We start from the raw sequence: 26510 nt of genomic DNA, 5'->3' as shown, positions 1-26510 counted from the left end.
AGTGTCCATGTTTGTTCCGAAGTACGCCCCCACTCGAAATGTACTGTAGGTAAGGTACGTGCGATGTGCCTGACAGACGCAAAGTTTTCACTTTCCAACTCATCCGGCCGGCGCGCAATTAAAGGGAGGAAATTGATTTTTCCGGTTGCCGTTTTCCCACCCACACACCGCTTCGTCGTCTGCTTAAATGTTTAAGTGGCAAAAGTTAACAGTATAGTTGGTACCTACGTAGATGCTTGTCGCTTTCGTTAAAGTTTGAATTTAATCACCGTGGCAGTCATTTGCATATTATTGATTTGAAAAGTTTTCGATCGGCGTGTGGGAGGGTCTAGAAATTTACTGTTCGACTGCATAGTTGGCTTTGAAACTAACTCTGTGCAGCATCTAACATCGGTTTGACCGTTTCTTATCTGAACACTTTTTAATTTGAACCCGCATAGATAAATGTAGCCTAAGCCATGTGATGACGCAGAATGAAATCAAAAGCGCAAATAGAGCATACTTTAAAACTATAAAGTTGTAATTATTAGACGTAGTTTATGTAGAATCAGTTTTAGCCATTTTTTTGACCCTACTGGGGGAGGAGCTATTCTCGTAGACTTTTGTCCATACAACATTTTTGAAATTTATATGCAACGTAGAATAAAAAAAAAAAAACAGATTAATCCACCTAGTGGTGATAGTGTCTTTCACGTCGAATATGTACTCATGGTCTTTCCGTCGACTCAATCAATCTTGCCTTAACTAGAGTCAGTGACCAGCCCCAAATCTCCGTGCTTTGATAACGGCCGGGAAGAAGGCAATTGTCATAACAGCAGCGGTCTGGGACTGTACCACATAGGAATTGGTACGACTTGCTAAATGCTCATGCTAATGATCTTTACGTTGACGCACATCGCAAGGTTTCTGAATCCTGAGAATACTTTATTTCGAAAAGCAAGAATTTGAGGATCTCCAAGAACTCCCTGGCTAAGGCTTACATACTGCTCAATCAGCTTTTGGTTGAAAGACTACCAGTTAATCTAGTTCAGTAGCATGAGACCCTTCGATCCCTGTCAGGGCAATAAGCATGCTACTGGATTAATCGAAGTAGTGCATTGATCAAGATATGTAGAAACTATGGGATTTCTTTGAAGGTTATGGCAGGTTGAGGTTCTTCTTAATGGCACAAATTTCCCAAATGGAGAAAAACGTGTCTCTGGAGCCGACCTACTGAAGTCATCATTGAATTGGGAAACTTATCGATGGCACTTATTCCGACGTTATTGTTCAACGTATAGGCAGAGCTGAAAATATCAGACCCCTCAGTTGACTGCTTGACCACCTTACTATCACTGGAGGCCAATCCATATCAAGACGGCAATTACAAGCTAGGATATAACTTTTTAGGCTATATTTTATTATCGTCAAAATGCAAATAATTCGAATTGCCTATACTTATTCCCATTCATATTTCAACCACAGGCATGCGCAGTAAATTTAAACCCAAAAGGGGATTGAAAAAAACTTTGTTCGGGGCTGATGCGATTAAATTGTAATGTTCCCATACACAACGTTGAATCTGGTGTGATCATGGGCGTGATTTTATGAGATCGCTTTAGTTTTCAGATATTTGGTTCCCTTACACATATCTATAACTTGCATTGATTTTGTTCACTTTTACAATACCACCAAAGCACCTAACGCTGCTTCTGTAACACCACCAGTAGCCTCTTATGTAGTCTGAATCTATTTTCTTGCTAACCGTTCATCAGGTTATTAAAATGTCAGGGTTTGATAAGTCCCATGCATGGATTTGGTTTACTTTATATATGACCACTTTCAACGGGACACCCGGAAACGATTCCGGAATACTACCGATTGTTTTAAATGAGGTCTGAGCCTGTGTTCATGCCAACTGTTCATCAGGTCGGAAAGCCGCGATTTGATGTATCGCCTGTATGGGTTTAGATCACTTTTATATTTAGCCGCTTCCGGTGGGACACCCGGAACCGTTTGTGGAACACTATCGGTGGTCTTTAGCGTAATCTGAGGCTTCCCTTAGGCTTCTCTTAACGTTCATCAGGTTATTGAAAAAAACGCGATTTTATGTGTCGCATGAATAAGTTTGGTTCCATTTTACCTTTGACCACTTCCGGAGGGACACCCAGAAACGAGTTTTGTCAAATATGATCTAAGATTCTTGTTAATCGTCATGCGCGTAACTGAAGAGTATTGAAACCCCCCCCCCCCCCATTCAAAGTGATGCACGCTGACTGTAGTGCATACAGGGGATGGCCAAAAATGAGTTGTCCAAAAATAGTGTTTTACCCGAACGGTTCTAACTTCGTGAAAAACTATTCAATCGAGCCCAAATTCGTACCAATGATGCACATATAACAGGTTGATAAACAGTCAAAATTTGAGATTTTTTGATGCACTCTATGAAAGGTTACAGCATGTTGAATTTTTTTGTGGGAGAAAAAAAGTTTCCTATCCCAAACATTTTGGCCACCCCCTGTATAAGGCGCGCACGTCATTAGAGCTGAGGGGCCAGATGCGCTATAGTAACGCGCATATTAAGGACAAACGTCTTGAAATCACGCTTTAACAGTGCATTAGAATTTTAGACGCACAAATCTCAAAAAGCAAGCTTCAGACTACAGAGCATTTTATTATTCAGTTCTTGCTCACTTGATATAAGCTTAAGATGAGAAGCTCAGGTGTGCTGGTTTTGATTACGAAGAGATTTGTGCCCTCGTGAGTAGGTGCCAAAGTCGGCCATTTTGGGATTCTAACAAGTCTGTCCTTAACCGTTCATCAGGTTACCTAAAGTCATTTGATGTGTCGCGAATATTGGTTTGGTTCTTTCTTACATTCAGCCACTTTCGACGAGACACTCGGAACCGGTTCCAGAACACTACCGGTTGTTCCAAATATGATCCGATACTATTCATTGTTAACCGTTATCAGGTTATCTAAACAGCCGTGATTTGACGTATCACATGCATGGTTTTAATTCGCTTTTATATTTGGACACTTTCAGCGGGACACCTGGACCAACTGTTAATCGTTCGTTAGGTTATCAAAAAGGCAACGATTTGATGAGTCGCATGCATGACTTTGATTCACTTTTATAATTGGCCAATTCCTGCGGGACACCCGGGACCAGTTCCGGAACACTATCGGTTCAGATATAGTCTAAAACTATTTTCCTGCTTACCGTTCATCAGATAATCGAATATGCCGTGATTTAATAGGTGGCATGCATGGTTTTGTTGCATTTTTATATCTGGCCTCTTTCTGGGATACCGGTCCGGAACACATAACTCTGGAACGGCAGGACCGATCTGAACCATTTTTAATAGGAAACAATGGGACAGCATACCCCATCGAATGAACCACCGGTCGTTGAAACCGGTTAATATTCTTGTACCGACTTTTCGAACCCTCTAAGCAGAATACCCTCTTCAAATGAGTGTAATCAGTTTCGTACCTTTTAATTCCGCCCTATGTTGCTTATCCTTTGACAGATACGCGTATTTCAAAACAGGTTAATGATAGGTTTATGTCGGGTTGTACGTCATCAATTACGAACAAAGCTTGAACCGTTCAACAATTGGCGAGAATCGTCCAACATTAGGATGAACTAGCTTATGGAAGCGTTCAACATTTGGATTACAGACTTCCCATACAAATGTTCTATTTTCTCTTATAAAATGGAATTTAAGAGAATACAAATTAAATGGGAAGTATAAGGAATAAGTGGATCTAGACGTTAACTGGATATTTTTCAAATAAAGTGAAATTATGCACGGAAAAACAAACGAAAACAAAAATGCCAGTACTAACCGTTCAACAATTGGCGAATTAAATCGCAATGCAGAATACGGGGACGCTATATATTCAAATTGAAAAAGTTTTGTTGTGGGTTGATACGATTAACTTTAAATATTCCCATACCACGTATACTATGACGTATAATCTTGTGTGAGTTTAGTTCTTATTCATGATACAGCAACAGGTCTCAAGCTATGCATTTAGAATGGATTACTTACGCTCAAGAAAGTTTTTGTGGATGTTACGTTAAGGCAAAACTGAATGTATTTCGTCATTGTTTAGTTTTTTTTATGTTTTAAATTAAATAACGATGCAATATTTTCAAAACGTGTTTCCATACACATTTAGCGGAAGGATGAAGATATCTTCTGATGTTTTTCTTGGTGAAAAATGGCACGTTTTCTTGAATTGACTTCAAGCTCCAGGATCGACACCGATACTCAGAAGGTGCACCTGCCAAAAGCCAAGCTGCTGTTCTGGGCATCCTCGAGTCCTAGGGTTGTGGAAGAGCGGAAGTTTTCGAATCTTATTATTTGATAGACTTTCAGTTTGGGGTGAAAGGGTGATGGTGAACGGTGGTGTCAGAGGTGGAATGCCTTTAGGAATTCCTGGATAAAGCTATTAACTCGTATCCGCCCAGCGTCCTATTTATAGGACAGATGCCCCAAACGCCCAGCGTCCTATAAATAGGACAGTCCTTTTGATGTGAATATCTCCAGAATTACGCAAAATTTTAGAATACTTTCTTCAGAGAAGATGTTCTCCACATCCATACCTTGCTCATAGTGGACAATATAGTTTGTGACTGGTTCACTAGATGGCGTAAACGATGCTGCAAAGATTACATATTGTCACGATCTATAAGCTTCATTTCCAGTGCGATAAAAAAATTATTTTCCTGGAATCTTGACAATGGTTAACAATTTATAGTTCATTTCTTCGGCAGAGTTGTTAATCAATACATACAAACGTCGATGTATGTATGATGGTATGCTTATATGCTTGTATGTTTATATGTTTCTATGTTTGTCTATTTGCATGTTAATATGAATGTACGTATGAATATATGTATGCCGGAACATAGGCATAACTCTGGAGTGCATCAAGAAATTTCAATCAAATTTGGCATACACATTCCTTAGGATGTGGAGGTGGTAGTAGCAGTACTGAAATTCAAAATGGCGGCTCAGGTTCCAAGATGGCGGTCAAAACTCCAGAATATATGCTTTTTAACGGCAATGCTGCTTCGGATACTATGCTTTGAACGAGGCTTCAAAAGTAGAACTCAAAAATAAATATCCGACGCCATTTTGAAATCTAAGATGGCGGATCATATCCAAGATACCGGCTATGGAATTGTAGTTTGATCTATAATACCATGCAATATGGGTATCTGTCGATCGGGCTTTATGAGAAAAAGGGTAGAGGGTCATGGTAGATGGTAGGGTAGCTAGCGGGTAGGGTGGAGCAGACGGTCGGGTAGAGGGTTTAGGTGAAGGATAGAGTAGAGGAAATGGAGTAGAAGGTTAGGGTAGAGGATAGGGTAGACGGTGTGGAAGAGGGTAGGATAGAGAGTAGGGTTGAGAGTAGGAAAAAGGTTAGGGTAGAGAGTAGGGTAGACGGTACGATTAACCACAATATGGACTAGAGGGTACAGTAAAGAATAGGGCAGTGATTATGGTAGGGGATAGGGTAGAGGGTAGGGCAGATGGTAGGGTTGAAGGTTATGATATAGCGTAGGATAAAGGGTTGGAATAGAGGGCAAGGAAGTCATTAAGGTAGAGGCTAGAGCGTAGGGTGAAGAATTGAGATGAGATTAGATGAGCTGAGGTTTTCTCGAGATACCTTCAGGAATTTCACTTTCAATTTGTGTATTTAGTGCTTACGTAAGAACAAACACGACAATCACGAAATGTGACGCGAGATAAGACATGACACTTACGGTTCTTACAATCGTCAATATAATTAAAAAAATACCTTAATGCCGACCGGTTTCGGGCTCGATGCAGCCCATCTACGGGACAATGTCCTGACATTGTTCGCATCTTGAAAACTAATCAGCATTTATCAAGTGATCAGTTTACTGCAATGACGCGTCAGACACAATGGAAATGATAAACCCAAAAATCTTCTCACTTGAAGTGCAAATTTTCGGTAATACCAATCCGTGTGGTCAAATTATAAAATTCAAATAACTCAACGTACATATGTACAGATGGGTAAATTATTGGTTAAATTGGGGAAAAATCCACAGCTCAGGTGAGATTTGAACTCACGACCCTTATTCGCTAGACAAGTGCTTTACCAACTAAGCTACCGAGCCCGAGCCAATTAATGACCCGGCAACTTAGTTGTCATAAGGTTCAATTACAATCTCATCGATCTACATCATCTTCCCCTAAACCGCAAATATATATTTAATCAAATAATTTGACCACACGGATTGGTATTACCGAAAATTTGCACTTCAAGTGAGTCGTTTTCGAGCATCTACCTCTACGTAGTTACCCGTCGTATCAAATAGAATGCGAACGACGCGTTTGATCGCCTTCCAGGTAGCATTGTTCTTCCTCTACAAGTGGTTGAGGAAGCGTTGCCTGTACGATAGGCAAACAGTTTCAAACAATAAACAAATCGCTTTCGCTCTTCGTGCATATGTACAACAGAGATAGTTATATTTGCGGTTTAGGGGAAGATGATGTAGATCGATGAGATTAGAATTGAACCTTATGACAATTAAGTTGCCGGGTCATTAATTGGCTCGGTAGCTTAGTTGGTAAAGCACTTGTCTAGCGAATAAGGGTCGTGAGTTCAAATCTCACCTGAGCTGTGGATTTTTTCCCAATTTAACCAATAATTTACCCATCTGTACATATGTACGTTGAGTTATTTGAATTCCAAAGATCTTTCCAGTTTCTGGGCCTATACTGCGATCTGGAACCCTGATTAGCAAGCTCATCTGTCATTATATCTGGAGCAACATTTGAAAAGCGTGCAAGAGGCATTGAGCCCTTCCATGAAAATGCTCCGTAGGGACTAACAGCAGTTGTGTGGATAAGTTCATGCACTGAAATAATTCTTAGAACCTATTTTATCAGACACCACACATAAATTGTGCACCTAGTCTGACACGTTCACTTCAAATGAATCGTTATACGTATCATTTCATAAACAGTTCCGATTGATAAACCTCCTAATAAAACTAAATGACACTTGCGCATATCGGAGTTATATGCACATAAGACGATCGATACATTAGCTGTGCATATAACTTTGGCCAGGTGGAAAAGCAACATTGGCAGATAAAGTGGAACACGTTTTGCAGAATTCCGCAATCCCAGTAAGTGAGCTTCGTGGTCGTGCGGCTAGCGGCGTCGGTCATTTGGGCGTTGTGAGTTCGATTCCCGCTCCAGCCTAAGGAAACTTTTTTTCAACATATGAAGGATATTATTGGAGTTGCATATACATTGGCGCACTCAGCCCACAGGATAGAAGGAAAATGCATGGCATATAACAATATCATGGCCATCTGAGAGTCATACCACATGCGTCGCATATAACTCTCACTTCCCATTTACAACCTTAGATTAGATTCATATGATATTCCAATAGTGCAGTAATATATGATCGACATATAACTGCGATCGAGAGAGTTGGCTCAGTGTGGGGGCTCAGCAGTGACGTGCTAAGTCATTGTTGTTAACCAAAGCGTATATGCCTTTTTCAAATGTTGCTCCAGATATTCTCTTAAATGCCACAATGACCCAGAAAAAGCTCACTGAGTTTTCATGCCACAATGACAACCGCAGTGAAAAAATGCATTCCCTGACATGTTTCGAAGTGCAATTATAGGCGCACAAGGCTTTGAGTACTTTAGGACTGTTTAAGACAAATATACATTGGCAAACGTTCTCCTTCCCTCTTAAAACAATTTAAAATCACGTTGAACCTCCTTGAAGCCCCTCTGAAGGCCCCTGGTTAAGCCGTACACAATTCATAGAAAATTAAAAAAAATATGTTAAATCATGCTACACTGATCCAACTCTCTCGATCGCAGTTATATGTCAGTCATGTATTACTGCACTATAGGCTGCGCGAACCGTACAGTGGCGCCATCTACAAGTGTTTAAAGAAAAAGTGGAAAAATGTAAACAAAATAATTGCATGAAAAACCCGATTTTGTTCACTGTTTTTCCAACTGTTTTTAAATTAAGTGCGTTGAGTTTTTTTATTGATGTCGATAGTGTCACGAGTGGAGATTTTATTTTTGTTAAGATTTACGGCATTTGTACACACGATTTATTACAGTGACCAGCGAAAGAACACTGCCTGCTTATCCACATCAAAAATCATACTTTTTTCGGAGCAAGTTTTCAAGTTGAACGGTAAGTTTAACAACAAAAAATCGATTAGAAGCATCGTAGGAGAAGCTCAATCAAATGTTAATAGATAAATTATTCCAAATAAACAAATTGTGAGCGAATTTTCAGAGTGCCAAAATGGATGAATGCTACAAGAAGCAACCGTGCGTAAAGTGCATTGTGTGGTATCCGATCACTTTTTTTTACCATTCGGCCGATCCGCCATCAGCCGAATTGTTTTTCGAAATTTCAACGACGAACATCCGTCCGTCACAACAATATTCACTAAACTGAAGCATCCTCATCTATCAAGCACGAGCCAATGTATCTGACGTTTAGGGTGCGTTACGGGCGTTAGCCCGTGAGCACGTTTATAAAATTCCATTCATGCACGCTCAGATAAACACATGCGTGTACGCTAAGAAAATGCAATACAAAATAAAACTAAGAATATATCGCTTCTTCTACTCTGACACCTCTGGATACTACACATTGTACCTTCCTGCTCTCAGCACCGTGAAGCTGGTACATCGTTCCACAAATTCCCGAACGAGCGACGTGATAGAAAAAGGTACCAGCAATGGGTACAACGATTGAAGCTAAAATATGCGCCTACCCAGTACTCCGTGGTCTGCAGTCGTCACTTCCAGATAACTGACTTCCATCCTCCCAGTGAGTATCATACATTATTTAAATTATCTTTGGTAACTGATAATAATCTCCCACTTTTATTGACAGAATCTTCAGAGCAAACAAAACTAGTTCTGAAAAGTGATGCGATTCCACTTCCCGTAGAGGAAAATAAGGAGAACTATGATCCTCAACGTAACACCAAGCTCGAACAAGCACAAGCTCGTGCTGATAGAGCTGCAGCAAGAGCCGCTAATAAGCAACAGCATGATTCTCCCATCGAAACCGATACTGAAAATCTCACTGTTTTAACTGAAGAACAACAAGTCTCTTATGAGGAAGCAGCTGTCCAAGTTGATACAACCGATCTGGACACTTTGTGGGCTAAAAAAGAAAGAAAAGTTCCACAGTTCAAAACACAAGAGCAGTTGACTGCTTGGACTGGACTGAGGAATTTCAAAATGCTAGAAGTAATCGTACAAGGCCTCGAAATGACACCATCTGCTGCCGTTTTTCACACTTGGGACATAAGCATTACGCATCTGACCATACTCGTCTTTGTAAAACTCAAGACGAACTTGACGTTTCGATGTATTTCCAGTATGTTCGATATAGCCCCGAAAACCGCGTCGAAATATTTCAATGCGTTTGTTCCAAGTCTTGCTGAAGTAATGAGAGTAGCAGTGCCATGGCCAGCCAAGGACATGATTTCCAAGGATTTACCGTATCATTTCCGTCAGTATCCCACCGTGCGAGCCGTGATAGACTGTACTGAGATACCTATTCAACGATCAAATTGTCTACACTGTCGAATTTTGACATATTCACACTACAAAGGCCGTGAAACTGCAAAATATTTGGTTTCTGTAACTCCAGGGGGATGTTTCAATTACGTAAGTCCCGGATATGTTGGCAAGGCTTCAGATAAGTTCATATTTAACGCTTGCAACATCATAACGCTATTCGACGAGAACGACGCTGTCATGGTGGATAAAGGTTTTTCTATTTCGAATGAACTTCTACAACATAACTTGAAATTGATTAGGCCGCCAACACTATTCGATGGACAACTCAGTAGAGACGAGGCTACATCGAATGTTTCAATTGCAGGAGCACGAGTCCACGTAGAGCGAAGCATTCAACGAATGAAACAGTTCAAAATATTAACCGACAGAGTGGACCCAACGCTTCTATATTTATTGGACGATGTGGTTATAATATTGGCTGGTGTAGTCAATCTCTCTGCACCGATACTTGCTGATAATCGTTTTCTATAAAATGAATATACGCCCGTTTTGAAGATTAACAGATTTTAGGTTTTATTCTATGCTTATTCCGAACACAACATGGGTAGAAAAATGTTAAAATAAATTTCCCGGAGTACCGGTACTAGTTGAGAAACAAAAGCACTGTCATAGTTGACACTGATTATAAGGCAATCTCCATCATGTGCGTTATAAATAACCAGATCAGCTTTTTTGGTCTTGGTAAGACACATTCCTAACTGAATTTGTCCGTAATATGACTGTTTCTTTCGTAGTTCATAGTTATTGTTACTTCTATCGATCCATTTAAGGTTCTGGAGAGTTTCCACTAATGGTTTATCCTTGCCAGATAGTGGACATTTTATCTCTATCAGTTTACAGTCATCGATAGAAATAGCATCTGGTGAACATCCTAGGAATGGAGCTGATGGTGGTATTACAAGACCCATTTTGATTATCCTTTTTCCGTGGTTCTTTTTCTTGTAACACTGAAGTGCGATTCCTTCCATCTCCTTCCCATACATCAGAGGTGGCAGTCGCTTTTCCAATGGGTGAATAATGGGAGAAAGCTTTCTAGACCAGTCTCGATCTCCAACGTCGTTTACGTAGTAAGTGAACAAATCGTAACACTCACTTGCGGTTATGCGAATCCTTCTCTCACGGCGCCATATTTCATTCGATTGGTTGTGAGTCTTTGCGCAAATTCTCAAGCTTTCTTCTGCAGATACACATACTCGGGACTCATAGAATAAATACAGACTGGAATCGATCAACGGGCCGTGATAATATTTCCACTTCAACGATAAATTCGGCTTGGCAATAAACGGTTTCAAATAGGATTGCGCCAGCTGGACTTCATCAGGGTCACCCTCAAGTTCACGTTTCGAAATTTTTGTCTGTTGTGTAGGGTTCCATTCAGGAAGCACGGGTTGCAACAACGATTCACACGATGTACATGGCAAATTGCTCAAAGATGGAATGTCATCCTTTGACAGCCTTAGGACATTCCGACCATCCAAAGATTTTGCCAACGCAGAATCGGGTAGTTCTGAAGATCAATATAAATGTTAATATTTACATGAAATAGTTGAGACACAAATATATTGTACCTGTTACGAAAAGATTAAGAATAGAAGAACAAATTTCATCTGAAAGTTCCGGTGATACTCTTTTACGTTGGTTGCACAGTTCCGATAGGGTAACGGGCTCGTATAAATTTTCGGACTGTATTTTAGCAACTTTTCCCCATTGTTGGCGTACATCGGTACTCGACAGTATTTCCAGATCTTTATTCCTAGAAATTATCAGAAAATATGTACATACAGCATGTAATGACTAATGAAGCACTAACTTACCGGTGTATATACAGAAGGCATGCAAACTGATGTTTGCAGCGATAGTTTCCTGCAGGGCAGGTACACCGCATCTCCCATTTTTTAAGCTCACTGGATGTAATCATGCGAACCTCCCTTGGTGGTTCGGAGGGATTTGAGCCACGAAGACAGCTACAAAATATGTGCACGGATGAACCTTCCACTTTCGTAACTCCGGCTACCATTACATGACCGTTTTTGAAGACTTCATTTCCCTCCTTCCAGTTTCGTTTGCTGCCATCAGCGAAGTCAAACAAATCGACAATGTCGATCTCTACACGAACTGTTTGCAGGAAAATATTCTGAAATCAAGGAAAATAGCAGTTCAGTAAATATAATCAACTTTCCTTTAGTAAACATTGGTGAAACACTGACCGCTTGCTGGTCCATAATGTGATCTACTGCAACAACTGCGGCAACAACTAAGCTGTGTTTAAGTAGCTGAAAAATACAAATAACGCCAACAATTCACACTTTCTCCTCTTTCACGATAAAAATTAGGCTTAAAGCCTTTACGCAAGCATTTTATACAGTACTATTATTAAAGTTTTAATTCATAACTTTCATGACCAAAACGATGGTTTCTGCCACATACATCACTATATGAGAGGAAATTTTTACTTACTGTAAACCACCGTCAACACAAATTTTTATATTCTTTTCGAAATTTGTATATTTGCGATTGAAACTAATTTATGGAAGCAAAAATCTGATCAGTTTGATGGCAAAATACAAAAAACTGTCAATTCGAAAATTGGAATAAAAATCACTTATTTTTGTTTACACTTTTCCACTTTTTCTCGAACTGTCAAATGACAGGGGCAGTCGCCTATTGGAATATCATATGAATCTAATATGAGGTTGAAAATGGGAAGTGAGAGTTATATGCGACGCATGTGGTATGACTCTCAGATGGCCATGATACTGTTACATGCCATGCATTTTGCTTCTATCATGTGGGCTGGGTGCGCCAATGTATATGCAACTCCAATAATATCCTTCATATGTTGAAAAAAAGTTTCCTTAGGCTAGAGCGGGAATCGAACCCAGCTAACACAAAGTCCTATATGATGTTGAATAAGATGCTAAAGTGGAGGCCATATGCGTACATGCTTCCATTTAACCGCGTGTAAATTGTGCGTATATCGCCTCCACTTTTGCATTCTATCATATGCGGTCGTGTGTTGACTGGGAGCTCACATCGCTCATATGACCGACGCCACTAGCTGCACGACCACGAAGCTCACTTACTGGAATTGCGGAATTCTGCGTAACGTGCATTGGCGAAACTACCGGGGGTGCCGGGGGTGCCAGGCACCCCCAAGAATTTTGATGCATTGCTGTGAGATATGGGGCGATAAATGATAAATGGATGAACTCATGAATATTTGTTTGTAGTGCACCCCCTGACAAAAATCCGTAGTTTCGCCAATGGTAACGTGTTCCACTTTATCTGCCAATGTTGCTTTTCCACCTGGCCAAAGTTATATGCACAGCTAATGTATCGATCGTGTTATGTGCATATAACTCCGATATGCGCAAGTGTCATTTAGTTTTATTAGAAGGATTTCCAATCGGAACTGTTTATGAAATGATACGTATAACGATTCATTTGAAGTGAACGTGTCAGACTATAGGGGTACAATGTATGCGTGGTGTCTGATAAAATAGGCTCTTAGAATTATTTCAGTGTACAGAGGATGGCCCACAGTTATATCACAGACAAACATACATAACTCTTAGAGGAAATTTATCAAAAACTTTTGCCCGTTGTCATTTTCATGAGCACACTGCCACCTGTTGGTAGAACCGCGAGCGACACTGTCGGCCATGATCCATATGGATTTCGATTTGACGTTTTGCTAACACGTACACTACTACACAAATTGCCTATAATTTTCGTGTACATCATTCAGCAACGTGTACACTGGAAAACGTCAAAGGGATCGAACACTAGCGTCTCTGGTGGAACGATCGCTCAAATCAAATGAAATTTGAATTGATCGTTGAATGCATGTGCCAAGATGTTTTGAAGAGTGTTACGTCTGTTTGTCTGTACTTATATGAAAAACAAATTTTTTGAAAAATGCCAAGTCTTACCTCCTAAATCGGTTGTTTTGGACTCCCAGAAGCTACGTTCAAAATTTGTGTAAAATCGATTAAGCCTGAAAGGGCACTCGAAGTGCTTGAAGCTTGTATGGAAAAACGTGGCCAAATGTGTGCAGAAATCTTAAGTTTTCGATTGTTTGCCGCTAGGTATTGTGGATTTAGCACTAAATTGGTGTCGGAAGTAACTTCATTGACTTCCGCTGCCTTTCCTATGCGTTAAACATAACGTCGGAAGTAGTGCGCTGTACAGTCAGGTTTTTTTTACGTGGGGGATACGTACCGCGTAAAAAAACTCAGTTCAAAATTCAAAAATCCACGTATAAAAAGTCTCACCATTTCTCGACACGAATCATGCAAAAATAAGACGATAATTTTTTTTTTTGGAGTTTTCATTTACGCGCCCGCGTAAATGAAAACCGCGTAAAAAAGACCTGACTGTATCCAGCTTTCCACGCTCGCCATAATGGCGGATGCTATAAATTAATTTGACAGTATCTGTGCCCCAGTTGAACTGAAATTATTAAACAATATTCTTAGCAACCCTTGACTACCAAGGAAAATGTTTTGTTTACCGGTAACTACCGAGAAAAATGGCAAGAAATCAAAAAGTGTGAAATTTCTGATTTTATTGTCCTAATTAAACTATTTTCTATTTTAGGTTTTGTAATTTAAGAAAGGTGAATACATGACTGAGTAAAATCTACCGTGATTCCGATCGACCACCAAGGATCCCACATTTGTTCCCTTCACCACTGTAAACGGCTCAGCTTTAGACCATAAACTAGAAAAAAATAATAGTTTTAAGTGGCATTCCTCTCATTCTTTCGCAATTTTTTATGAGTTCCAACTCACAATTTTGAGTACTTGAAAATGTTAGTTAGGCCCAAATGAAAAATCAGTGTCGAATTAACATTAGAGATATCATAGAATTTAAGCTTTTTTTTCCTACAGGGAGATGCAAAGAATATTTTGACGAAAATCAATGAGTATCCTACACGGGTTTTCAGAAGAAATCTTGAAATTCCAAGTAGATTTTGAAGATAGCGTTGGTGTCGTACGGTAACATTTTGTTTTATTCTGGTACGATGTGAGACGGTAAATTTGTTAAAGACAGCAACGTCCAAATGAAATCGGTGGGTAAAAAAGTCTCGAGCCAAGTCTTTCGTTTTTTTGGAAAGTGTTGGAGGTTTCAGGCTAGTTTAGACCACCATGACTCTGATAAGTCCCAGGGTGACACTGGCAGATCAGCGAAGCTTTGCTCCACCAATCCTGCAGGATTTTTCATCAATTTTCTCAATGCGGCCTTACCCACGTCGACCACATGGCGAGCATACAACTGAGCGGGACCCTGTGGCTGCCCGCCATCTCTGTGAACTCCACCGGGTGACCGGGGCTGCCCACCAATTACGAAAGCATCAAGCCAAGCTCTTCGGTGGTCCCATACGACTTCTACAGCCATCCGTGTCAGAAAGCACCGGAGAAACCATTCGGTGGGCCTACCCGACTGTGCGTCGCCACGCATTCACGCCTCCTCTCCGCCTCCGGTAAGGCCGTCTATCCGTGACGCCTGAAGCCGTCTCGCGGGTCATCGTCAAGCTCTCGTCTACCTGCGCGTTCATCAAGTGTGGTGATTCGAAACCGTTGCTCCACTGTGTCGCCCGGCCCATCCATCTATGTACTCCTCTACGGACTTCCACATTCGATACTGGTTCAAAACCGGTGCCTACCGGTGTTTCCGGCCCATTCGTCGGCACCATCCTCTATAATAATGATAATTGTTTACAGGACTCCCACATCTAAAGCTTTCCCCAAGGCTTTCCCCTATTAACACGCCCTGGGACCCGGGAGGTAGAACGTCTTGAATACCCACTCCGGAAGGTCAGTCCTCGTCTAGGACTGCGCAACTCCTCCGAGGTCACCAATCAGGATCTGGGTTAAATCAATGATTGAAGTGGGATCCTTGGTGGTCGATCGGAATCACGGTAGATTTTACTCAGTCATGTATTCACCTTTCTTAAATTACAAAACCTAAAATAGAAAATAGTTTAATTAGGACAATAAAATCAGAAATTTCACACTTTTTGATTTCTTGCCATTTTTCTAGGTAGTTACCGGTAAACAAAACATTTTCCATGGTAGTCAAGGGTTGCTAAGAATATTGTTTAATAATTTCAGTTCAACTGGGGCACAGATACTGTCAAATTAATTTATAGCATCCGCCATTATGGCGAGCGTGGAAAGCTGGATAGTAAATCTGATGCTCTATTCAGCGCACTGCTTCCGACGTTATGTTTAACACATAGGAAAGGCAGCGGAAGTCAGTGAAGTTACTTCCGACACCAATTCAGTGCTTAATCCACAATAGCGCTTTAAGCGTTTAATTATTGTTTTGTATTATTGTAGGTAACTATATACCAAATAACTTTGTCGAAGACCGCAAAGTGATGGGAAGCCTGTTAAAAAAGTTATACCCTAGGTAAAGTGAGGCGAGAAATTATGGTTATTTTTCCAGTACATGTAAAGGAATAATATCAATAATGAAATCTCAATACTTCGCCTCACTTTGCTTAGGATATAACTTTACTCACAGGCGTCGGATCACTTTGCGGTCTTCGACAAAGTTGTTTGATACATAGTAATCTACAATAATACCAAAGGGTTTTATTATTAAACGCTTACAGCGCCACCTAGCGACAAACAATCGAAAACTTAAGATTTTTACAAACATTTGGCAACGTTTTCCCATACAAACTTCAAGCACTTTGAGCGCCCCCTTAGGCTTAATCGATTTTGCTCGAATTTTGAACGTAGCTTCTAGGAGACCAAAACAACCAATAGGATTCAGGAGGTACGACTTGACATTTTTCAAATTTTTTGGTTTTCATGTAAGTGTGGGCCACCCAATCACAGAAGCTTTCCTATGTATTCTGTAATTAAATAAATATCGTCTTATTTTACAGAGGACATGCTGGTGGAACGAAGTTTGCAAGGAGGAATTTCAACAACTATTTCGCTGTAGATGTCCTCAGTGGTCCTACTGTAGGTGAGTACTGATGCAATGAAGTAAATGCTGGTTCATAAATCACCCTATAACGACCTTCTTCTGCTTGCAGGTCCCCGGGACGCTACTACAACGCATTCTGTTCCATGACAAACACCGGCTACATATGGACACAACCCAGCTGGGACTGGGATACTGCCTGAAGCATGTTGAATTGCTTAATACGCCTGTTAGTTATAGGAATGCTGTAGAAGTTTTACATTGACCATAGCATGTTGCAATTAGTTTGGTAATAGCGATTGAGTTCCTTCGTTTTACAATGGATAGAACATCGTAGACAATTTATCCACACCCGCAGCGACCAAGTAGATAAAAATACAAACGCATTCATAGAGACCAAGTATTTTATATAGATTTATAGGAGTATAGACCATAGGCTAGTGCGTTATACACCGAACGATTATGCGTTTATGTTCAATGGTACGCTCAGAGGGACTAAATCCCAACGAGTACCAAGGTTTGAACGAAAGACCAAAAAGATCTTTAGAATTGTTCAAACATACTTTTATCACAAGTTCGGCATATCAATTGTTGATTTGTTCATTTGAATAAATTATTCTATCAACGATTGCGTTCAACGAACATATCCCGGTATGAACTAAATTATCAACGAAAAAAGCTTACATTCAATTCGGTTAGTTTAGGAAAGAACCAGTTTCCCACATGTATATCCAAGTTTAATGACCACAGCTTTACAGATGATTGACTAAGACGAGAAAATATCAAAACATGTTTTACTGTCAGTAGAATAGAATACCGATTTCGCAGTGATATAGATAGAAGGAGATCAAGGCAGGAATTGCAGTTTGTTTGCAAATGTTTCTCCATTATTGAAGTTACTTATACATACATACATATATGAATATCTTACACATATGAAAACGCAGTACATACTGATGTTACGCAAACTTATAACGCATATTACACGATGGTATTTAGTGCCACATATAAGCAATCAATTTCTCTGATTGCGATCACACAAGCAGCTGAATACGATCAACACAACTACTCACAACCAGATTTGAAATAAAATCAGTATTGATTTGAAATGTTAAAGAATGATTTGTTTTAATGCTAGAAAAGAGAATTTCCTTGTGATGTGAAGTAATATCTTGTAAGAATTTATAATATACTGGAATTAGAAGGCACTAAAATGTTGCGGATTGACAAATTGAGAGATGAAATTTGTGAGAAAAATCATGTTCTGGTGGAATTCGAACCCCACGATTCTGTATTCGCTAGACCGGTGCTTTAACCAACTAAGCCACAGAACAGGTAATGATTCTGCGGAATAGAAAGTCAAACTGACTCCGAAGCCACATCGTGAACACTCCTTTTTCACAAACCAATCTCTCTATCGGCTTAGATGCCAATCCAGAACACACTCGCGTTTGTGCCCACTAACTACAAGTGAGAGCGAATTATGAAGCCGAGACTTGCTCTCGCACTCCGCAAACCTAACCACCAAGTAGGCTATATTGCTGCTTAGGCTTAGTTGGTCAAAGCGCCGGTCCAGCAAATACGGAATCGTGGGTTCGAGTCCCACCAGAACGCGATTTTTTTTTTTCGCAAATTTATCTCTCAATTTGTCAAACAGCAACATTTCGTGCCTTTCTAATTACATTTTTACCAGTGTGTTTCAGACATACCAGCAGTTCTGGTAAAATTCCAATAAAGGGCAATAAATATCATGCTAATTCGTAACATCCCTTCAGCAGGTGTGAGATTTTCAGTTCAGTTTAGTTCATCTCAGTTCAGATAACACAGAAGCAAATCACACTGTTGCCAATAAATGCGGGAGTAACTGCACATAGGGCAGTTCTATGAATTAATTACCACTTAAGTTTATGCTTCGAACCGGTGTATGTGATGTATGACCTAAAACCAACTCATCAACGCAAAGAAGCCATACCCACAATGATCCCGCACCTCTGGAAAACAATTTACTTTCAAATTGAATAAAATAAACATCATTACGGTCTGTGGTATGCCGGTACCGGCTCCCTTCATCATATGCAAAAACCCTCTTTTTTGGGAAACCACAACGGATCTGGAAGCACTGGCATATGAAATAAGGTTAAAGCAAGGGTTAGAGTGAAACTTTCATAGATGAATGAGCATATAAAGGAACCTCCTCATATTCAGCAAACTGCTTGAAACACTGCAGTGCTTTGAAACACTGAGAAAACATCGGGTCAACTCCAAACTCAGTTAACAGAAATTATTTACAAAACACTTATTATAACTCATACCAATAAGTCAACCGACACAAATCCCATCCACAAAATCAAAATCGGCATAAAAAAGATTCACTGTTCCGATTTTTGGCACCATGCTTTGATCCGCAGTTTCGCTGAGGACCTGCGCACTAGCTACCATGTTTCTCCATTCGCTCTCCTATATATTTTTTCTGTGGAGAAAGCTGTGTTTATCCTTTCGACTGCGTGGCAAACAGTGGAGCTGAATCTTCTTCCCCATCATACACCTAGTACCTATAACAAGTATTCCATGTGTTTAAGCATGATAGGGTAATGAAATGTAACGTGCACTACTAGATAAAGGGCTGCACTGATTCTAAATCAGTTCACTGAACCGACACAGGACAAGAAAGACTCATGTAAAATTCGGCGTAAAATCATGCATAAAGGGAATGACTAGACTTAGTGCATATTTGGACGGACACATTGCGTGATCTGTTTGAGTACATTTCGGTACCATTTCGTGCTACTCTTACGCTTTTCGCTAAGTTACATAACGTAGCGAACAAGTTTTTGCCAAGTCCTCTCTGGAGCCACCATATATCGTTGACCCAACTCGATCTTACGACGATACGAAAGTTTGCCTTACTGGTTTTTGTTCTGCAGCTCTGCAGTACAGACCACCAGAGCTTAAACCAGAAGTTTATTCTTCGAAGCTTCCACGCTTTGATTACAATCATCCTGCAGTATAAGCCAAATATAAGTTCGAATCATAAAGCTTACGATGATCCACCCACATGCAGTAAAAGTACATTACAGTAACTTTGTTGAAGAAAACAAAGTGGATTAACAATGATGAAACTTCTTCTCACCGGAGGATAACATTTGCGGATTTAATGAGGGCTTGCACTGATCGAGAACAAGCAAGTACTAACTACATTTACCAACATTTTTTTCTTGAATAACATCCCAACTAACAATGATAGCTGAATTAAAGCTTATTCTGATAAAATATTGAAAATCCAGCTTAAGAGCGGTGGGTTCATCTGTTGTATACCAACAATGTTTGTTGGGATAACATTGATTACACTAGTTTACTAAATAAAACGAAAGTCGTGAACTTCTGTCAATGACCAAAATTTTTGAAGCACAATTTAGCACTGATTTCGAAACCGTGCTTCAAAAAATTTTAAGTAGAGCAGTTTTTGAGTTTTAGCTTAATATCTAGTTTAGCAACTTTTAAACATATGGAATTTACTAAAATCCAAATATCTTGTGTTTTGTTCAACCAATTTCAAATCTTTTTCCATAAATTGAAAGCTGAATACAATACTATTAGATCATCTGAATGCAGGTTTTGCGTCAGATTGATGAAATTCAAGATATTGGCGAGTTTTAGGGACGATCTCCTTAAATTTTTGCCAAGTTTCCAAAAATATATAAAGAAATGTTTTTTTTTACAATAAGAAAAAAAACAATCTAAAAATTCTTTCTCAACGTTTATTTGACATACCATATGTAGGCGAGTTACAGTAAAAAAATCAGCTCAATCGGAGCATTGATATCGGAGAGTGAGATGAATGAAGTGAGCGACGTTCCTTAAAAATAGAACAAAAATCGATTTCAAATCATCAACTTTGTATGGAAAGTCGAAAAAATTTCCGCTCTACTATATTTTTTTTCCTTCGCGTTTTCGAACTCAGGGCATAATTCTACACCAAAAATGATCATCAACTTACCGAGTTCAAAAATGCTGTAAACTAGTGTTATTATCGATATGCTATTGCTCATCATTCCGAGAGGTTTCAGGGGTGTTATCATTTCAAAAGCGTTGCAAGGGGTTTCCAGGTGCGTTTCTGGAGCCCTGGAGGAGTTTCTGAAGGAATTCCTGGAGGAATTCCTGAAGAAATCTCCGGAGAAAACCCTGAAGCAGTTTCCTGGAAGACAACTGGGTGGAATCCCTAAAGGAATTCCTGGAGCAATCCCTGGAGAATTTCCAGGATGAATCCCTGAAAGCATTTCTGAAAGAATTCCTGGAGGAATTCCTGGAAGAATCCCTGGAGGAATCTCTGGATGAACTTTTAGAAGAATCCCTGGAGAAATTCCTAGATGAATACCTGGTAGAATCCCTGGTAAAATCTTTGGAAGAATTCCTGGAGAAATCCTTGGAGGAACTTTTGGGGGAATACCTGGAAAAATTATTGGATGAATACCTGGTAGAATCTCTGGTAAAGTCACTGAAATAATTCCTGGAGGAGTCCTTGGACGAACTTTTTGAAGAATCTTTAGAGGAATTCCAGGAGCAATCCCTCGAGAATTTCCAGGATGAATCCCTGGAGGCATTTCCGGAAGAATTCCTGGACGAATTTCTGGAGGAATTCCTGGAAGAATCTCTGGAGGAATCTCTGAATGAACTTTTGGAGGAATCTAGAACTCTAGAGGAATTCCTGAAGAAATACCTGGAGGAATCCCTGGAGGAATCCATGTAGAAATCCCTAGAAGAATCCCTGGAGGAATTCATGGAGGAGTCCCTGAAGAAATTCTTGGAGAAATTCCTGGAAGAATTACTGGAGGAAACCCTGGAGGAATTTCTGGAAACTTTGAATGATTTTCTGGAGGAAATCCTAGAGGAATCCATGGAGAAGTCCCTGGAGGAATTATTGGAGAAATTCCTGGAAGAATTCCTGCAGGAAACCCTGGAGGAATTTCTGGAAGAGTTCCTGGAGAAATTCCTGAATGAATACCTGGTACAATCCCTGGTAAAGTCCCTGAAAGAATTCCTGGAGGAATCCTTGGAGGAACTTTAGGAGGAATCTCTGAAGGATTTCCTAGAGGAATACCTGCAGGAACTATTGGAGGAATCTCTCGAGGAAACCCTGGAGGAATTTCTGGAGGAATCCATGGAGAAATTCCTGGATGAGTTCTTGGTAGAACCTCTGGCAGCATCCATGAAAGAATTCTTGGAGGAATCCTTGGAGGAGCTTTTGGAGGAATACATGGAGGATCTTTTGGAAGAATCTATGGAGGAATTCCTGGAAGAATACCTAAAGAAATCTCTGATGGAATCCCTGGAGAAGTTCCTGGATGAACCCCTGGAGGAATCTCTGAAGGAATCCCTGGATGAACTTTAGGAGAAATCCTTGGAAAAAATTCTAGAGGAATACCTGGGAGAATTCTTGGATGAATCTCTGCCAGAATTCCTGGTGGGAACCCTGGAGGAATTTCTGAAGGAATCCTTTTAGGAAATCCTGGACGAATTCGTGGAGGAATCCTTGAAGAAATCTCTGGAGAAATCATTGGAGGAATTCTTTGAATTTTCCGTGGAGCTGTCTGCAGTGATTTCTTGACGAATTATTGAAGGAATCTCTTCATAAACTCCTAAAGGATTCTTTGTCGAAAATTTAAAAAAATTTATGGATTAAGTTTAGATCAATCTCTGATAGAATTTATGCAAGAATTCTTGGAAAAACAATCCCACAGAAATACTTTAAATTTAAATGCAATTTTGCAAGCACTTCAAAGCTTGCCATTCCCATTTGTTTAGGGGTCACATAAGATATAACTTTTTTTTAATACATAAGGAAGGTTGAAGGCGTTTCATGCGATTTCAAGAGGATTGCCAAGATTTCAAGAGCGTTCAGATAGGGTTATGAATGTTTCAGGGGCGTTTCAAGGCATTTCAGGGATGTTTCAAGGAGTTTCAAGGGTTTGTCTAAAGGGGTCTCAGGAGCTTAAAGGCGTTCAGAGGTATTTCAAAAAGATTACGGGAATAACGGGAAGGTTTTAATCGTATTAAGTTACACGCAAAAAAATCCGTTCCTATATACGTGAACTCTCAGTCACGGCAACGGGAACTATGCATAGCAACGATAACAACAATAAGAAATGTACACCGTGAACTAGATATCACGGTTTCTAGAACGCCCATATTGACAGCTGGAACTAGTTCACGGTGTATATTTGCTTGTTCTCATATTTGCGTTTGTTTGTTCACGTTTATCAGAACGGATTTTTTCGCGTGTACTCAGAGGCCCCCTGGAATCCCCTGAAACGTCGTGGGATCCCCTGAAATGCCCCTGATACTCCCTGAAACGCCCTTGAGACCTCCTGAAGTGCCCCTGAGACTCCATGTATTCCTCAGAATCTCCCTGGGCCTCCCCGAAACGCCGCTGAGACCCCCCTAAAATGCCCTAAGATATCTGGAAAGCCCCTGGGACCCCCAATGATCCCTTAACCTTTCGATAGTCTCTCAACTTCTAAATTCTAAGCATCCCGGACAAAAATTTAATAAAGCCACAGGTCGGGGTGATGTCCCCAGTAAGTTCAAGTTTGTTTTTGACAATGAGAAAGTTGATGATCTGGCAAGGTATTTGCAGCTGCGGCCAAAAAACAAAGGTTTTCGTGACAAACAGGACCATGGATTCCAAAAAGTACAAGCAGAAGTGCCTGGAAAAGCTTGTTCTTCCGTTCTGTACAGCCCACAATGGACCTGTTAAGTTTTGGGCCAGATCTGGCAAGTTGCCACTACAGCAGAGAAGTGCTACACTGGTATCAAGACAACGGGGTGGATTTTATCAAAAAAGAAATCAATCCACCAAATTGCCCTCAGGTCTGCCCAATCGAGAAATATTGGGCAGTTGTCAAGCAGAAGTTGAAGAAGAGTGGAAAGGTGGTTCGGGATGCAACACAGATGCAAAGATGGTGGAACAAAATGGCCGCTCAAGGGAACCAACAGATTGTCCAAGATATGATGAGTGGTATTCGGAGAAAAGTTCGAAATTTCATAAAAACCAAATCCGAATAATTTTAAGGCTATTTTTCCTAGAAAGTTCAATAAATATCCTTGATTGTAAGTACACAATATTGTTTATTTCAATAACATATCTCCGAGACAGATCCGATTTTTTGCGTCCAGAATCCAGATATTAAATTACTCAAGCTTTATAGTGGCTGGCCACCCCCGCTAGGGGCTGTTCATAAACCAAGTAGACTTTTTGGAGGGAAGAGTGGCTGGCCAATGTCTACGCTCTATGCAAATTTTTAAATTTTTGTGTGAAAAAAAAACTATACGAGGAGGGGGGGTGGTCTGAGATTACCAAAACTTGGTCTACGTGGGTTATGAACGGCCCCATGGCCTTACGCTGAAGCTATGTACAACACGCGAGCGTTTTATCAACATGTTGTACAAATTACAACAGTAGTTGCGCTGTTGTAATTTGTACAACATGTTGATAAAACGCTCGCGTGTTGTACATAGCTTGAAAGGTGAAACCGCCACCGAGCGCCCCTAAAACCTCCTGAAACGCCTTTGAAAGCCCTGGAACGCCCTTGATACCTCCTGAATCACCGCTGAGACACCCTGAAACCCAGCCCCCCTTAGCCCCCCTGAGACCCTCTGACACGCCCCTGAGATCCCCTGAGGCTGCTGACCCTCATCTTCTGAAACGATCCTGAGACCAACAGGCAGGGCAGGGATGGGAACATTCATTTGCAAAGAGTTACATTCACTTGCTATTTTCTTAGCTTAGAAGCATGTAATCAAGGAACGATGTATGGACAATAGCGTGGTTCAAAAAATCACTTTTGTTCCACACCGCTTATTCGATTCATAGCCAGATTATATGCTTTCTCCCAAAATTTGAGCTCATTTGGTTGAAAATAGAGACTGCACAAGCCCTTCGAAGTTTGTATGGGAATTACTATGGGAAATCGATGTTTTTTATTCAATCCCCTGAAGTATTTCCCCAAGTGCCCTAGAGGGTTAGTTGACCATTGGTACTCCTAGGCTACTCTATCAGCTACAACTTTGCCGAAGACCGCATTCAAATCGGACGCCTCATTAATTAGTTACCGATTTTTATCCATTTTTATGATGGTTAAACTATTCGAAGGGCATCACTGCATTTTGCAGTGGAACATAGTAGCCATGATTTCAGTGGGCTATATTTGGCGCCATATGCAGCAATGTTGCCTGCTGGGAAGCTGGAGGATCACTGTTAAAGTTTGTTTAGTTGGATACAAATCGATAACTAATTAATGAGGCGTCCGATTTGAATGCGGTCTTCAGCAAAGTTGTAGCTGATAGAGTAGCCTAGGAGTACCAATTGTCAACTAACACTCTAGAGCACTTGGAGAAATGCTACGGTCGGTTGAATGGAAAACATCGTTTTCCCATAGTAATTCCCATACAAACTTTGACGGGCTTGTGCAGTCTCAATTTTCAACCGAATGAGCTCAAATTTTGGGAGAAGGCATAGAATCTGGTTACGAATCGAATAATCGGTGTGGAGCAAAAACGATTTTTTGAACCACGCTAATGGACAACTTTTGCCATGCGGTTTTGTCTAATAGTTTGCCGAATAGAGTAGGGGTCGCACATGCATACAAAAGTCGTGACAGAGCTGTGAAAGGGACTCACCACGAGGTGAGTGTAATTTACATTCACCTCGTGGATAGTTGCCTTCACAGCTTCCTCACGACTTTGGTATATGTGTGACCCCTACTCTATTCTTAAAAGTTTGCGACAAAACCACAGTCGTCCATATAGCGTTTCTTGATTGCACACTTCTGAGAAAACAGCAAGTAAGTGTAACCCCCTGAGACCCTCTAAAACGCATCTGATACCAGCTGAAACGTTCCTGATATCTCCTGGTACCCCTCGGATTCCCCTGGGACCCCTTGAGATGTCCTTGAGTTCCTTAAAACGCCTCTTTGACCCTCCGAAACGCTCTTGAATTCCTCTAAAGCCCCCCTGAAACGCCTCTGAAGCGCATTTGAGACCCCTTGGAGCCCCCTAAGACTGAGACACCTCTGAGACCCTCATAAACGCCCCTGAGACCTTTTTGCACCCCCTGAAACCCCATTGGTCCCACTTGAAACACTCATGAGATGTCTTGGTTACCCTTGATACCCTCTAAAACGCCCCTGAGACCCTCTGGAATTGCTTTGGAATGCACTGAGAACCATTGATGCACCCCTGAGGTCCCCTGGAACCTTCTCTGAGGTTTCCCGAAGCGCCCCTGAGACCCCCTAGAACACCTTGAGACCTCTTGATTCCTCTTAGAACTCCGTGGGACTTCCTTGAAACACCACTAAGATCTGCTGGTGCCACGCTGAAAATCTTTGGGACCCCATGAAACGCCCCTGAAACCTCTCTTTGTTCACGCCCCTGGCCGTCAATGCCATAGTTACCGTCATTGTTACATTTTCTTATGCACAATATTGGTACTGAATAACTCTTCCTCTTTTTATGCAGGGTCTAAAAAAGTGCATAAAAATAACCTGCAAAAAGGAGGGTTTAGTGTATTCTTTCTGCATGGGTTGTGTTAGCATGCATAAAAATGCTCTTAGTTTGGTTCAAACAGATCACAAATATCACGGAAAAGATCGGTTTGCTATAGTCACTTCTATTTATATCGCTTCACGTCTTGTGCAACTTTGACACAAATCTTCCTGACATTGTCAAATTAGTCTAATTAAACTTACAGTAAGATGCTGTGTTGTGCAATTTAATGGCAAACCTTTAGTGCTCAAAAGCTACAAATGACTAATGATACAGGTGAGTAAATACCGTAATAAATTGAGTTTTTTACAACAACTCATCAGCTGAACAAACAATTGCTTACTTCAACCGCAGTTCTAACTTCAAGCCCATCTAATTAGCACAGTTGATGTGTAAGTACTCGTTGCGAGTG

At 40.6% G+C, this 26510-nt stretch overlaps 1 protein-coding gene across 1 annotated transcript in view; it reads left to right on the top strand.

Annotated features, from left to right (window-relative positions):
• Window positions 1-17677, top strand: part of LOC109417981 (uncharacterized) — a 42022-nt gene extending 24345 nt beyond the window's left edge. Inside the window, exons 3-4 of the mRNA XM_029876664.2 lie at window positions 16518-16600; window positions 16671-17677. Coding sequence (XP_029732524.1) covers window positions 16518-16600; window positions 16671-16761 — 174 coding nt within the window. The 3' untranslated portion in view covers window positions 16762-17677. The remainder of the gene's footprint in view (window positions 1-16517; window positions 16601-16670) is intronic.
• The last annotated feature ends 8833 nt before the right edge of the window (window positions 17678-26510 follow it).

This window comes from Aedes albopictus, chromosome 2, assembly GCF_035046485.1.
Source record: "Aedes albopictus strain Foshan chromosome 2, AalbF5, whole genome shotgun sequence".
Taxonomy (NCBI): domain Eukaryota; kingdom Metazoa; phylum Arthropoda; class Insecta; order Diptera; family Culicidae; genus Aedes; species Aedes albopictus.
Note: the sequence above shows the minus strand (reverse complement) of the source record. Positions and strands in the feature narration are given on the sequence as shown.